Genomic DNA, 13385 nt, shown 5'->3' with positions numbered 1-13385 from the left:
ATAAATGAATGAATGAATATATAAGTTTGCTTAAGATTGAAAAGAACAATGTGATATATTTTTTGATAATACTATCTTAATGTAAAGTAATACATCTATGATATTATATGAGAGAAGATATTCATTCTTACAGGATTTGACATAGATACCCCAGATGATTTTGGCAGGACCTGTCTACATGCAGCTGCAGCTGGAGGGTATGTTAATAGTATTTTTATTTCTTTTATGAAGACAGTATTAGATTATACACTTAGCACCCCAAGAGCATCTGGGTTCATTCCAGAAATCTCGAGAGACAGATACCAGTCATGAAGGCTGTCTCTTTGTTCCTCTTTATTAGTTCTGAGTCTCCCCATAATAGAAACTGAAACATACCTGGAGTTTAACAAAAGACAGTCCAGGGCAGCAAAAGTTACCCCCTCCCCCCGCCATCGCCTGTTGGCTTTATTTCAACTAAGTCATGAGTGTTAAGTCAGAAAGAACAAACCTACAAAAGAAAGAGAAAATAATCCCTATATAAATAAAGATGTTCATGAAATGATGAGAACATTCAAAATACTAAAAGTATTGTTTAGTGTTCTAAATAATACTGTGTACTCCACTATAAATAGTACTTTAAAAATTATATTATCAGAGAAAATATGTTGATGATATAGTTAATGTCTTGGCTCAGAAGAAATGTGATTAGAATATTTTAGACTAAATTTTATTTATATTATTTTTAGTTTAGGGTGTGTGTGTGTGTGTGTGTCCCTATTTTTGAGACAGAATCTTGCTGTGTAGCCAAGTCTCCAACCTCAGCCTCTGAAATGTTGGAATTATAAGCACACAACACCCTCCTTGTTTGGATTAAGTTTTAAGAAACACTGTAGGGAAAGCTAGTCAATTAGTTCCATTGAATGACCAGAGGTCTTGGTCTCTGCAAACATTCTGTTATCTTACTGCTTCTGATAAGTTAGATTTGTGTTAAGCCATTTAATATTCCAAAGGACATTTTGTGAGCATTTTATTTCTAATGATAATTCCTTAATATTTCCCTGTTATTTCAAAGAACAAATGTGCTGAACCAAGAATGCCACCATGCAAGTCTAAGTTATAAAGATGAATTGAGAGCATATGTGACTCACTCCCTTGTTCTTCTAAGGTCACCAGAGGACATTTCAGTTAAAACCTAATCTCTGTGTAACTTGCCTACAGAAGTCAACCGGCATGGTTTCCATTGTAATATACAAAGTTGTTCAGGTTGATAAAAATTAAGTTATAATAATAAATTATGTAAGCAGGTCCTACAATTTTAAGGTTCATCTAAATAAACAATGAAAATATAGGAGAGTGGGGGAGATTAATTTACTATTATGTGCTTTAAGGGTATAAAAAACTTTTGTTGTTTGTTTTTAGTTAATTTTAATTGAGTATTTTTAAACTCCTTGAATTTAAGACATTTAAATATAAGTGCTGGTTTCCTACAAATCTCTTAGAATTGTTTACAAAGTGATCTTCCTTTTCTACAGAAATATAGTTCACTTATTTCCTTTGTGCCAGTATATGCACATAACTTTTTAAAGTGCTAAATATAATAAATTTTAATGTTTTATTCTTTGTAAAATGTAATTATCATTTAAAAAAAAGTGCTAAATATAATAAATTTTAATGTTTTATTCTTTGTAAAATGTAATTATCATTTAAAAATATTCATTTATGCTTATTTAAGCCTACCATTTTTATTATAAAATCACTGATAATTATACTTTCAAACTTTTTTTTTCCCTGATTAGAAATTTGGAGTGCCTAAACCTTCTGTTGAATACTGGTGCAGACTTCAACAAAAAGGATAAATTTGGGAGGTAATCAGTTATATGACTCATTTCAAGCTAGGTTAAATTTGCTTACTTAATGGCTTCCTGGGCCTTTAACTGACCTCTAAGATTTACATTTATGTGTCACACAGCATCTTTGGAGTTGTAGTTATGATTACTAGACTCTGAAGCAAACCTGGGGTTGTGACTTATCTTTCCAAGTGCACAGGATTGCATTTGATCCATAGCACTGCCAAAAGGAAAAGAAAAAGAGCACATGCGTACACCAGCCAGCTAAGTCAATGGGTTCTAAGTGTTTGTTCTCAGCCCCAGCCTTTTTGTTTATTTGTTTGTTTATCTGTCTGTGTAGCCTTGGAGTCTATCCTGGAACTAGATTTTATAGACCAGGCTGGCCTCGAACTCACAGAGATTCGCCTGTCTCTGCTCCAGTGCTGACTGCTGGGATTAAAGGCTTAAAGCCGTGTGCCACCACTGCCCCGCAGCTCCAGTCTTTTAATTGGGTTCCCCTTACAGTCCTAGCCTCTGTCGTCGTCCCCCACCCACCCACCTTTTAAAGAATTTTTTTTATTTTATGTGTGTAGGTGTTTTACCGGCTTGTATGTTCATGGAAGCCAAAAGAGGAAACATCAAATCCCCTGGTGCCAGAATTAGAGATTATTATGAACACTGAACCAAGGTCCTCTGGGAATGCAGCCAGTGCTCTTAACTGCTGAGCTGTCTCTCTAGCTCCTTACCCTTCTTGATATTAATTGTCCTCTTCCTATAATTTTGGCATAGGAACTTAAAACTACATTGTAACAGAGTGCCTTTACAAAATTCATAGTACCTAGAATTTTTCCAAGTCATCTTTTGTGAAAGTTTCTACTTCCTATACCTACTTACCACTACTAAAAGGAAAAAATAGGTTACAAATATGTGTGTGATTTTTCCCTTATACACATCCATATAACCCACTGAATACAGTCTGCAGGAAAACGGCTATAAAAGGACAAAGTCTCATTTCTAGCTTTGTTGTTACTAGCGTTTGTAGTAGTAGCAGTTGAAGCTTTTATTATCTACTCCTATGTTTAGCAGGATTAGACACACAAAGTACATTAAAACCATTCAGGAAAGAATTAAATGCAGTTTGAATTTGTTTGAAAGATGTTGGTGGTAGCATAAGCAATATGTGTCAGCAGGTAAAAACTACAAAAGACTTGTGACGGGAAGGAGATGTGTAGGTTTGTATTAGTTTCTTGTAAGAGTGCCAATGCAGAAGAAAAAGGAAGAATTGTGTAAGGTAGGAAGTAAGAAATAAATAGAAGAAAACTAAGTGCTGTTTGACCCCTTAATACTTGGAAGAATAAATGCACTAATAAAAAGAACAAATGGCCCACAGAATTAAGTTTAAAGCTATTTTTTTATTTGCAGTAATTTTTAAATTCCATACAACAAATAGTAAAGAGAATTTTTGAAGCATATCATATTCTAATATGAGGTTGAAAACTGTATTTCCAGTATTAACTCCATTTTAAAAATCTCTATAATAGCTGGGAATCATAGCACTTGCCTTTGATTCCAGCACTGGGAAATAGATCTGTATGAATTTAGGCCAGTCAGGGCTACATAGTGAGACCCTGCCTCAAACTAATAAATCGTAAATAGTATAATATCCAATAAAGCAAAATAATATTTTGGTATCATTTCCTTATAAATGTATTAGAGGGAAAGAATACACTGTGAAGAACTCTGAAATGAAGTTACCATAATTTTTTTCTTTTAATGAAATCATAAAATCATCTTAGATCTATCATCTTGAAATAGTTATCCTATGTTTAATAGAATTCTGTGATTTTAGTAATCAGAGAGAAATTAGTTATGATTATTCATAACTTTAGAGATTAAAACAACACATTAGCTTCTTTGAATAGGAAGTTAGTCTGTAAGCCTGCACCTAGCTTATGCTTGAGAGCTCTGGTGTTACTGCTGAGGCCTATGTGGAGTTGATAATGACCACTCTTGTTTGTGTCTGTGTTTTTCTTCTTTGCTTTTTCTACTCAAGGCATGGACTCTGGGGCATTTTTGTTAGCGTAAGGCAAACTTTATTAAAATGAAAGATTTTAGGTTTCTAAGCAGAATAAAGAGGTTGTAATTGACTTGGGATTGTATTGTAACTAAATGTGTAGAACAAAGGTCAGCTATGCTTATGTTTACAAATGTATGTTCTTGGCTTCTATATATCCTGTGTTACTTGATCACAAAAGATCTCCACTGCACTATGCTGCTGCCAACTGCAATTACCAGTGCCTGTTTGCTCTTGTGGGATCAGGAGCAAGTGTAAATGACCTTGATGAAAGAGGCTGCACACCCCTGCACTATGCAGCCACGTCAGACACAGATGGCAAGTAAGTATCATGTGGAAGGAGAAGAAGATTGTTCTTTCTATAAACTGGCATCTTCATATGGGTACCGTTTTACTGCAAATGTTTGTTGCCTTTTTATATTTTTATTACCATTCCCTGAGTCCACAGTTTGAAAAATGAAGACATTTCATAATTACTATTAAATCCTAGCTGTTGCTGTCTCCCAAGCATCTGGCTTTTAGTTGAAAAATCTAGTAGAGGATGGTCTTATTCTTCCTGCAAAACAGTGTTTGTTTGTTTTTTGTTTTTCATTACAAGGTTTCTCTGTGTAGCCCTGGCTGTCATGGAACTCACTCTGTAGACCAAGCTGATCTTAAACTCAGAGATTTGCTTGCCTCTGCTTCCTGAGTGCTGAGATTGACATATAGTAGGTACATCTGGCTTGAATATTGTTAGATAGCAGACCGAGAAATGTTGATCAAGAGTGGTGGGTGAGAAGAAAAGGATAAGTGGTATACAAACCGGCAAAAGAAATCCCGTTACCAGACCCATTTGTAGTGCCTCAGTATAAAATTTTTCTTAGACTGATATCCAGTGAAGACAACAAATTATATCTTCAGTGTTTCTAGTATCCCTCGTGTGTCAGAGGAGGAACAGTTAGTTATTCCTAGGGAGCAATGCTAAAAACATGGTTCTGGGAAGTTACAGTTAACACAGAAGCTTTTGTTTTTCACTTTTTAAATCCTTTTCAAAATGTGTATAATTCAGGCTGGGGAGATGACTCAGTAAATAAAGCACTTGACCTCACAAGGTTGAGGACCTCAGAACTTATGTAAATCCAGATTAGTTGTAGACATCTGAAATTCTAACACTTGTACCTTGCTGTCGGAGTCAGATAAAGAATCCCTGAAAGTTCCCTAGCCAACTAGACTGAGATACATAGCCACAGACCACAAGAAACCTGTCTAATGGTAGAAATTAGGGCTGACACCTAGGGTTGTCTTCTGACTTCCACATACCTCCTATGACACACATAACCATACCCAAAAAATGTGTGTGTGCATGTTTTATTATTTATTATTATTGTGAATATATATTATAATGTATGTACACATGCTCTTATAACTTAAATTAACCCATTTATATTAATGTGTGTGCTGTCTTAAGGCTCATTAATCTAATGTATATACTTCCCACCCTGTTCACTCTGTGTCTTATGGCGTCTCTTCAAGACTCCCCTCCTCCTCCTTCTTCACAACATTCTCTTCGTCTGGTTCTCTCACCTAATCTTATCCTGCCTAGCTATAGGTCTGTCAGCTTCTTCTTTTTTTTTTTTTTATTGAGAAAAAAAAATTTCCACCTCCTCCCAGCCTCCCACTCCAGTCACAGTTATATATGCTCATGCAGTATAATGGTATAGTCTACAGTATAGAAAAGTTTATTGAGTTTTATAGTCTTTCTTTAAGCCTGGTTAATTTTGGCATGTGATTTTGTGGGCTTGTGGTATTTTTTTATAATAAAATAGTTAAATGTAAAATTTGGAATTTTCATTTTTGCTGTTATTATATATAGGTGCCTGGAATACTTACTAAGAAATGATGCAAATCCTGGAATCCGGGACAAACAAGGATACAATGCAGTTCATTACTCAGCTGCTTATGGTCACCGTCTGTGTCTTCAACTGGTAAGATTTATGAATTCTCATGACAACTAGTGTGAGTTTTTTAGTTTAGTAATATAACTAAAATGAGACTAAGTCCAGCAAACATTTAGCTTTGTTCTTTAACATTTTCATACTCCATTTCCCTCTTAAATTCATAGTTGCTTCAGTAAGATACCTCTCATTCTCTAATTACCTTTTGAAAAGGGAAAAACAGCAGGGCAGTGGTGGCAGACACTTTTAATTCCAGTACTTGGGAGGCAAAGGCAGGTGGATCTCTGTGAGTTTGAGGCCAGCCTGGTCTATAATAACTAGTTCTAGGATAGCAACGGCTGTTACACAGAGAAAACCTGTCTCGAAAAACCAAACCAAACAACAACAAAAAGGAAAAACAAGCCACTAAATCCAGTGCGGTAGCACATACCTATAATCCTAATCTTTAAAAAACTAAGGCAGAAATATTGTAAATTTGGGGCTCAGTGAGATACTGTCTAAATGATAGTGCATTTCATCTCTTGAGGGGAGTCAGGCACAGTGGGACATCTCTGCAGTCCTACTTGGGAGGACTGGGGAAGAACACTGACTTGAATCCAGGACAACATAGAGAGAAATTCCTAAAAAAAAAAAAAGGCAGATTAATCTTTGAAGAAGACTATGAAAATGTTGTGTTTCTTGAGATGGTCGCATATCGCAAGACTGACCTCAAACTAGCTGTGTAACTGAGGATGACCTTGAACTTCTGAGCCTCCACGTTCTGAATCCTGAGTTTGCACCATCCCACCTAGTTTTATGTGGTCTGGGGATTTCGTTCATGTGAGCACACTACCAACTGAGCTATATGCCAGCCTTCAGATCTTTGTATTGTTCAACTTCTAGGTCTATTGCATTTATTTCTACCCCTTTAAATAAATATTTCTCCCCCCTTTTTAGTTTTATTGATTTCTATTGAGCTCTACATTTTTCTCTGCGTCTCCCCTCAACCCTCTCCCAAGGTTCCCATGCTCCCAATTTACTCAGGAAATCTTGTCTTTTTCTACTTTCCTTGTAAATTAGATCTATGTATGTCTCTCTTAGGGTCCTCATTGCTGTCTAGGTTCTCTGGGATTGTGATTTGTAGGCTGGTTTTCTTTATGTTTAAAAACCACCTATGAGTGAGTACATGTGATGATTGTCTTTCTGGGTCTGGGTTACCTCATTCAAAATGTTTTCTGGCTCTATCCATTTTCCTGCAAAATTCAAGGTGTAATTCTTTTTTTCTGCTGTGTAATTCTCCATTGTGTACCACATTTTCCTTATCCATTCTTCAATCAAGGGGCATTTAGGTTGTTTCCAGGTTCTGGCTATGACAAACAATGCTGCTATGAACATAGTTGAACACATGTCTTTATGGCACGATTGAGCATCCTTTGGCTATAAACCCAAAAGTGATATTACTGGGTCTTGAGGAAAGTTGTTTCCTAATTTTCTGAGAAATCGCTACACTGACATCCAAAGGGGCTGTAACCATGTCTTACTTGAAAAAAATAAATCCCCTGAGGGAATTACATTTCCCTCATGTGTTTAGAGAACTATGCAAAGTCCTTTTGTTTCCCAGTTCTTAATAAAGGACAATCTGCTTTTGCAAAGGAAGTTTGAATTTCAGTCATAGTCTTGTCCTGGAATATACACGATTCAGAACCCTTCTTTGCCAAATTGGAAAGGAAGAAATGAGTTAAAATATACTGCAGTGCATATACTTCTTGTTTAGGTCAAAGCTTCCTTTATAGACATGTATAAGCATTGCTTCCCTTCAGTAGGAAATAAAACTGAAGGAAGGCATCTAAGAAGGTCAACATATTTCATATAACCATTATTGTGCTACTGTAAAAATAACCCATAATTTCATAGGTTACTATGCATCTTTAGAATTAAATTATAGGCTTTGTATGTAGATTTGTTGTCTGTGTTAAAGACTTCTTTTTGAAGGCAAAGAAATCATGGGTTTAAAACAGAAACTAACAAAGCCCTATATCAATAAAAATGTTAAACATCTTAATATATATGAGTAACTTCATAAAATGTCATTTCGTTTGTTTCAGATTGCAAGTGAAACTCCTTTGGATGTTGTAAGTATTAATTGAGTCCCCCCCCCCCCCAAAACATTTAAAATAGTGTATTTCTTTATTCTCATTAAAACTAAAGTTAGACATATTTTCACATCATACCCCTGATACCAAAGACAATGACAAGAATGTATATTCAAGAAAGGAAGGTATTTACCTGATGGAAGAATGTTTCTTCAAACACCTGGTTGATAAAGCTCAGAGCCTGTGATTCTTACTATGCTTTTGTGATTATGCTGTTTTGTGAATTTGCAGAGTTATTGACATACTCTAAAATGGAGTGAGGGATAGGAAGGATAACTACTACTGATATATTTAAAAGTATCATTTCTATCATTTTTAAATGGCCTCTCCTTTTTTCAGTTAATGGAAACCTCGGGAACAGATATGTTGAGTGATTCAGATAATAGAGCGACAATAAGTCCTTTACATTTGGCTGTAAGTACTGCCTTCATAGCTAACTTTAATGGTTGTTTCACTATGGATCTCTGGTATATACTTGTGTTGATTGGTGTAGTCATTATCATAGAATTAAGACTTAAAGAACTTTTTAATCCTTTACTTTTGAGCTTACTTATGTTCATATTGCAGTTTATATTCAATCAGCTTATCAGTGGACACTTAGTGTTGCTTCATCTCTTGACAGTGTAAGTGCTGGTGTGTTAGGTTTTTAACTGAAATAGACAGTTTTGCAATTTAATGATTAAATTCAATGAAATGTGATTATTTTACAATTTTAACATTTTATATCTAATCCTAAGAGACTTTCAGAAATTAGTTAAAGTAGTTTTTTAAATTATTATTATTTTTAAACTCAGGTTTTCAGATAAACTTCACTCCATTATTTCTTCCTAATGTTGGTGCTAGACACAGGCTTTTCCTTCAGTCTTTTTTTTTTTTTTTTTTTTTTTTTGAGACAGGGTTTTTCTGTAGCTTTGGAGCCTGTCCTGGAACTCCCTTTGTAGACCAGGCCGGCCTCGAGCTCACAGAGATCCGCCTGCCTCTGCCTGCTGGGAGTGCTGGGATTGAAGGCGTGAGCCACCACCACCCAGCCTTCCTTCAGTCTTGTAGAAGGAAGTGATAAGGAGAAGAGCTCTATAAAAAAGCATCTATTTTCTCTCCTCTTTATTTTTTTTAAATACTATCTTCTGTGTATCCAGTGAAATTCTTCAAAGTTCATTCTTAGAGTAGCATGAGTTCTTCCACCTAATATTGCCATATAAAATTGGGTGTGATCCTAAAATTAATTCTATTGTCTACACTCGTGTTATCTTTGAGATAATTAAGTTTGTAGATAAACTTCCAGCAAAGCCAACCTTTCTCTTTGCTTGTACTTTCTGACTTTTTCTTTCCTTTTAGAGTAGACACTCTGAACCCTCTGTACCCCGTTTTCAGACTATTTCCTAAATGACTTTGATTGTGTCCTACCATTACATGAGTTCTGGAAATTGAACTTAAGTCACCAGGCTTGCAGAACAAGTGCTGTTACACACTAAGCCATTTCACTGGCCCAATTTTTGGACATTTTGCCCAAGAAATAACTGCTTTATTGTCCTTTGAAGTTTATTGCTTTATTTCCTGTAGAGTGTCCAGTGCAGTGTCAATGCAGTGTCATTGTTCAAGGCGAACTGTCTGGAACACTTTCTTGTCACCAACTTCACAGCCAGAGCTTCCATGCCTGCTGTTATTCAGGCATTGTTACCTCCTGCCATTTAAGGCTTTATTATTTACAGAATATATGTTTCTTTATATGGGAGAGTGCTGGTGATTCTTATGGAAAAGAAATCTATGATTTAAACTTCCTGACTTCTCAATATAAAAGTTTGTATTATCTCAGTTGTAACAGTGTAAAACTGAATATGCAGGCTGGAGAGATGGCTCAGTGGTTAAGAACACTGGCTGCACTTCCAGAGGTCCCGAGTTCAATTCCCAGCAACCACATGGTGGTTCACAACCATCTGTAATGAGATCCGGTGCCCTCCTCTGGTGTGCAAGCATACATGGAGGCAGAGCACTATATACATAATAAACAAATCTTTTTAAAAAATGAATTTGCTAAAAAAAAATGAATTTGCTTACATTTTTCAGAACATTAGTGTATTAGGCATGTAACTCAGTGGTAAAACTTGCTTACTTACCTGGCATGCACAAGTACTTAGTTTATATTCCCAGAATAGAGAAAGAGAGAAATAGAAACCTAATTGGGGAGTTGGTCTAAATATGTATTTTTTTTAATTTATATATTTTTATTTCTAGGCCTATCATGGTCATCACCAAGCCCTGGAAGTGTTGGTACAATCTTTGTTAGATCTTGATGTAAGAAATAGTAGTGGTAGAACACCCTTAGATCTTGCAGCATTTAAGGGCCATGTTGAATGTGTGGATGTACTCATTAATCAGGGAGCTTCAATCCTCGTAAAAGATTATGTTTTGAAGAGAACACCTATCCATGCAGCAGGTATGCCAAATATTATACTTGATAATGTTTATAATCCTAATGTACTTTTTCATACTGATACTGTAGTTGTGTTTACTTCTATGTTAAGTAGTCAAATTATTGTATTCTGAAGGAAAAGCAACACTTTTATAAAATCATATACCTTTAGGATTGGATTTATGAAATAAAATACTTAGGTTATCATCAGAGTTTAGTGTTTTGTACTTTACTTCCTTGCTTCCTGTCCTTCCTTCCTTCCTTCCTTCCTTCCTTCCTTCCTTCCTTCCTTCCTTCCTTCCTTCCTTCCTTCCTTCCTTCTCTCTTTTTTTTTCTTTCTTTCTTGTTTGTTCTTTGAGACAGGGTTTCTTTTTGTAGCCCTGGCTGTCCTGGAACAAAATTTGTAGACCAGGCTAGCCTAGAACTCAATAGGTATCTTTTACTTCTTTCTAATGAAATATTTTAGATTAACATGTGCTTTCATGGCAAATCATTAATGTTTTAAAAATAAGTCTTTTTCTTTTTAAGACTTATTTGAATTCCATGTGTATGAGTGTTTTGCCTGCATATATATGTGTGTGCCACATGTGTGCCTGGGACTCAAGAAAGACAGAAGAAGGTGTTACATCTCCCAGAATTGGAGTTGTGGATGGTTGTGAGGCATGTCAGGGTTAGGAATCAAACCTGGGTCCTTTGCAAGAGCAGAAGCTCTCTTAGCTACTGAGCCATCTCTCTAGCCCTAATAGTCTCTTTTACTATTTTACTGGTTACTGCATTAAACCCTCAGAAAAAAATTCACAAAATTTTAACTTCTGCAAGAACTACCCCAAGTTGTAGTTTCATAATTTTGCCAGTGTACTAAAAAATGCAGGGATGTGTAACCAAGATGTTGGTATGTAGGAAAAAGATTGGCAAGGGGAAAGAGAACAATTATAGAAATGACTTAGTACCAACAGTATATCAATAGAAGACACAAATTTCCCAGTTCTTTATAAGAATTACTACAAGGCACAGTACTCATTTTCAATAACCAGTACTGGTACAACTGAAAAATAGTAGCCAAGTGTTTTTCTTAGTTCCAATCTTATGTGACCAGATTCAATTCACTTTGTTTATGGAACATTAACCCATTCAAATATATGACTTGATTTGTACTTGTTTTGGGGAAAGATACATTTTAGAAGACTATAGAAATATAGAACACACTAACTGTTGATCCCAGAGCAGCTTTTAAGAAGTATTTGTTATTCAGGCAAGGTTTATTTAGAGACAAATAACAAGCATTTAAACTCTCAGATAAAGATGTCTGTAGAAGCTGTCAAGTGGTGTGAATAAGATGGAGTCAGCTGGGCAGTGTAACACATGCCTTTAATTCTTCTAAGTGGCAAGCTAAATAAAATGAGGATTCTGTTAACATGAGGGAGGATGAAGGGGTAGGGGCAGTATATGCATTCCGCTTGCTGTGTGCAGACAATTCCTTAATAGCAAATACAGTATAAAACCTTCTTTATACACATAGTTGTTGTTCTGCTTATTGAATTCAGTAAAACTGTCCCCAAATTATATTCTAAAAGATGTGCTATCTCTAATATATTTTTGTTTAATGATGTATATTAAAATTATTTAAAATTTTTGATTTACAGCGACAAATGGCCATTCGGAATGCTTACGGTTATTAATAGGAAATGCAGAACCACAGAATGCAGTAGATATTCAAGATGGAAATGGACAGTAAGTTTGAATAATTTTTAGATTAACTTTTTTTATGTCTTACAATATAGCCCCAGCACTCCTCCATTTTACAATCTTACTACCTTACCACCTCACCCTTTTTAATGCTGGGTACAGGCATGATTACACTATACCTTGCCTTTGATTGTTGTTAAAATACTAGATGTTCTAATACTCTGGCCCCTATTTTAGTAAGTTTGTAATAGTTTGTATACTGGAGAAAGGCAAGCATATATTTAGTTTTTTTTTCTTTTAAACACATAAAAAATTATGTCACGATAGTGCATATATAGAAAATAAGCCATGACATCATTGCTGTTTTAGAGTTTTGTAAGTGATAACACTAAACCTAATTCTGTTCCTGTTCAGGACACCTCTAATGCTATCTGTTCTCAATGGACACACAGACTGTGTATATTCACTACTGAACAAAGGAGCAAACGTAGATGCCAAAGATAAGTGGGGAAGGACAGCATTGCATAGAGGGGTAAGCCAAAATTAAATTAACTAAATTTGGTCCGTGGTGCCCACATAATGTATTTAATACACCCAAATTGTTTTGCAGGCAGTTACAGGCCATGAAGAATGTGTAGATGCATTACTTCAACATGGTGCTAAGTGCTTACTACGGGACAGCAGGGGTCGGACACCTATACACTTGTCAGCTGCCTGTGGACACATTGGAGTTCTTGGAGCTCTTTTGCAGTCAGCAGCATCCATAGATGCAAATCTAGCCGTACTAGACAATCATGGGTATACAGCACTTCACTGGGCTTGCTACAATGGTTAAGTATCCGATAAAAACCTGCACTGAGTGCCTGCCTACTAGGTACTAATAAGTAAAAACAGGCAACTCAAAATACATTGTGGTATTGATGACAGTAGCATATTTATAAGTCGGGCTTAAAATGTAAGATTAGTGGAAAGACTAGGAATAATCTACTCTCTAGTTGTATCTTACTCCTGTCCTTTATTATGCTAAAGACAGGTCATTAATTTTCAAGTGTTTGAGATAGCTTTTATGTTCTTTTCCTTTCAGCTCTCTTGAATTGATGTTTAATGGGTATAGTAGAGTAGCCAAAGATTGTACCTGAATCAAAAGAATTGCTGTATATTGTCATTGAAGTTTGATTTGTTTTTATACTATGAATCAACATTTTATGAGTCTAATAACCTGAGAAAGTATCCACAAATGTGAATTTTATGTAAAAATCAGCAAGATAAACTTTTTAAGCAAAATTTTTTTTGGGTGGTGGGTTTCGAGAGGGGTTTTCTCTGTGTAGCCCTGGCTGTCCTGAA

The 13385-nt window shown here is 35.6% G+C and overlaps 1 protein-coding gene across 3 annotated transcripts in view; it reads left to right on the top strand.

The window, feature by feature from the left end:
• Positions 1-13385, top strand: part of Ankrd28 (ankyrin repeat domain 28) — a 139380-nt gene that overhangs the window by 110533 nt on the left and 15462 nt on the right. For all 3 annotated transcript variants that reach the window (XR_012912091.1, XM_075988794.1, XM_075988793.1), the window contains exons 12-21: positions 134-197; positions 1776-1844; positions 4061-4201; positions 5732-5843; positions 7898-7924; positions 8285-8359; positions 10178-10379; positions 11999-12086; positions 12456-12573; positions 12652-12871. Coding sequence is in view for 2 of the 3 variants with exons in the window: in XM_075988794.1 (XP_075844909.1) it covers positions 134-197; positions 1776-1844; positions 4061-4201; positions 5732-5843; positions 7898-7924; positions 8285-8359; positions 10178-10379; positions 11999-12086; positions 12456-12573; positions 12652-12871 (1116 nt within the window). In the remaining variant the exon portion in view is untranslated. The remainder of the gene's footprint in view (positions 1-133; positions 198-1775; positions 1845-4060; positions 4202-5731; positions 5844-7897; positions 7925-8284; positions 8360-10177; positions 10380-11998; positions 12087-12455; positions 12574-12651; positions 12872-13385) is intronic.

Source organism: Microtus pennsylvanicus, chromosome 10 (assembly GCF_037038515.1).
Source record: "Microtus pennsylvanicus isolate mMicPen1 chromosome 10, mMicPen1.hap1, whole genome shotgun sequence".
In the NCBI taxonomy this organism is placed as follows: domain Eukaryota; kingdom Metazoa; phylum Chordata; class Mammalia; order Rodentia; family Cricetidae; genus Microtus; species Microtus pennsylvanicus.
The sequence above is the reverse complement of the archived record's forward strand: the minus strand, read 5'-3'. Positions and strand labels throughout refer to the sequence as shown.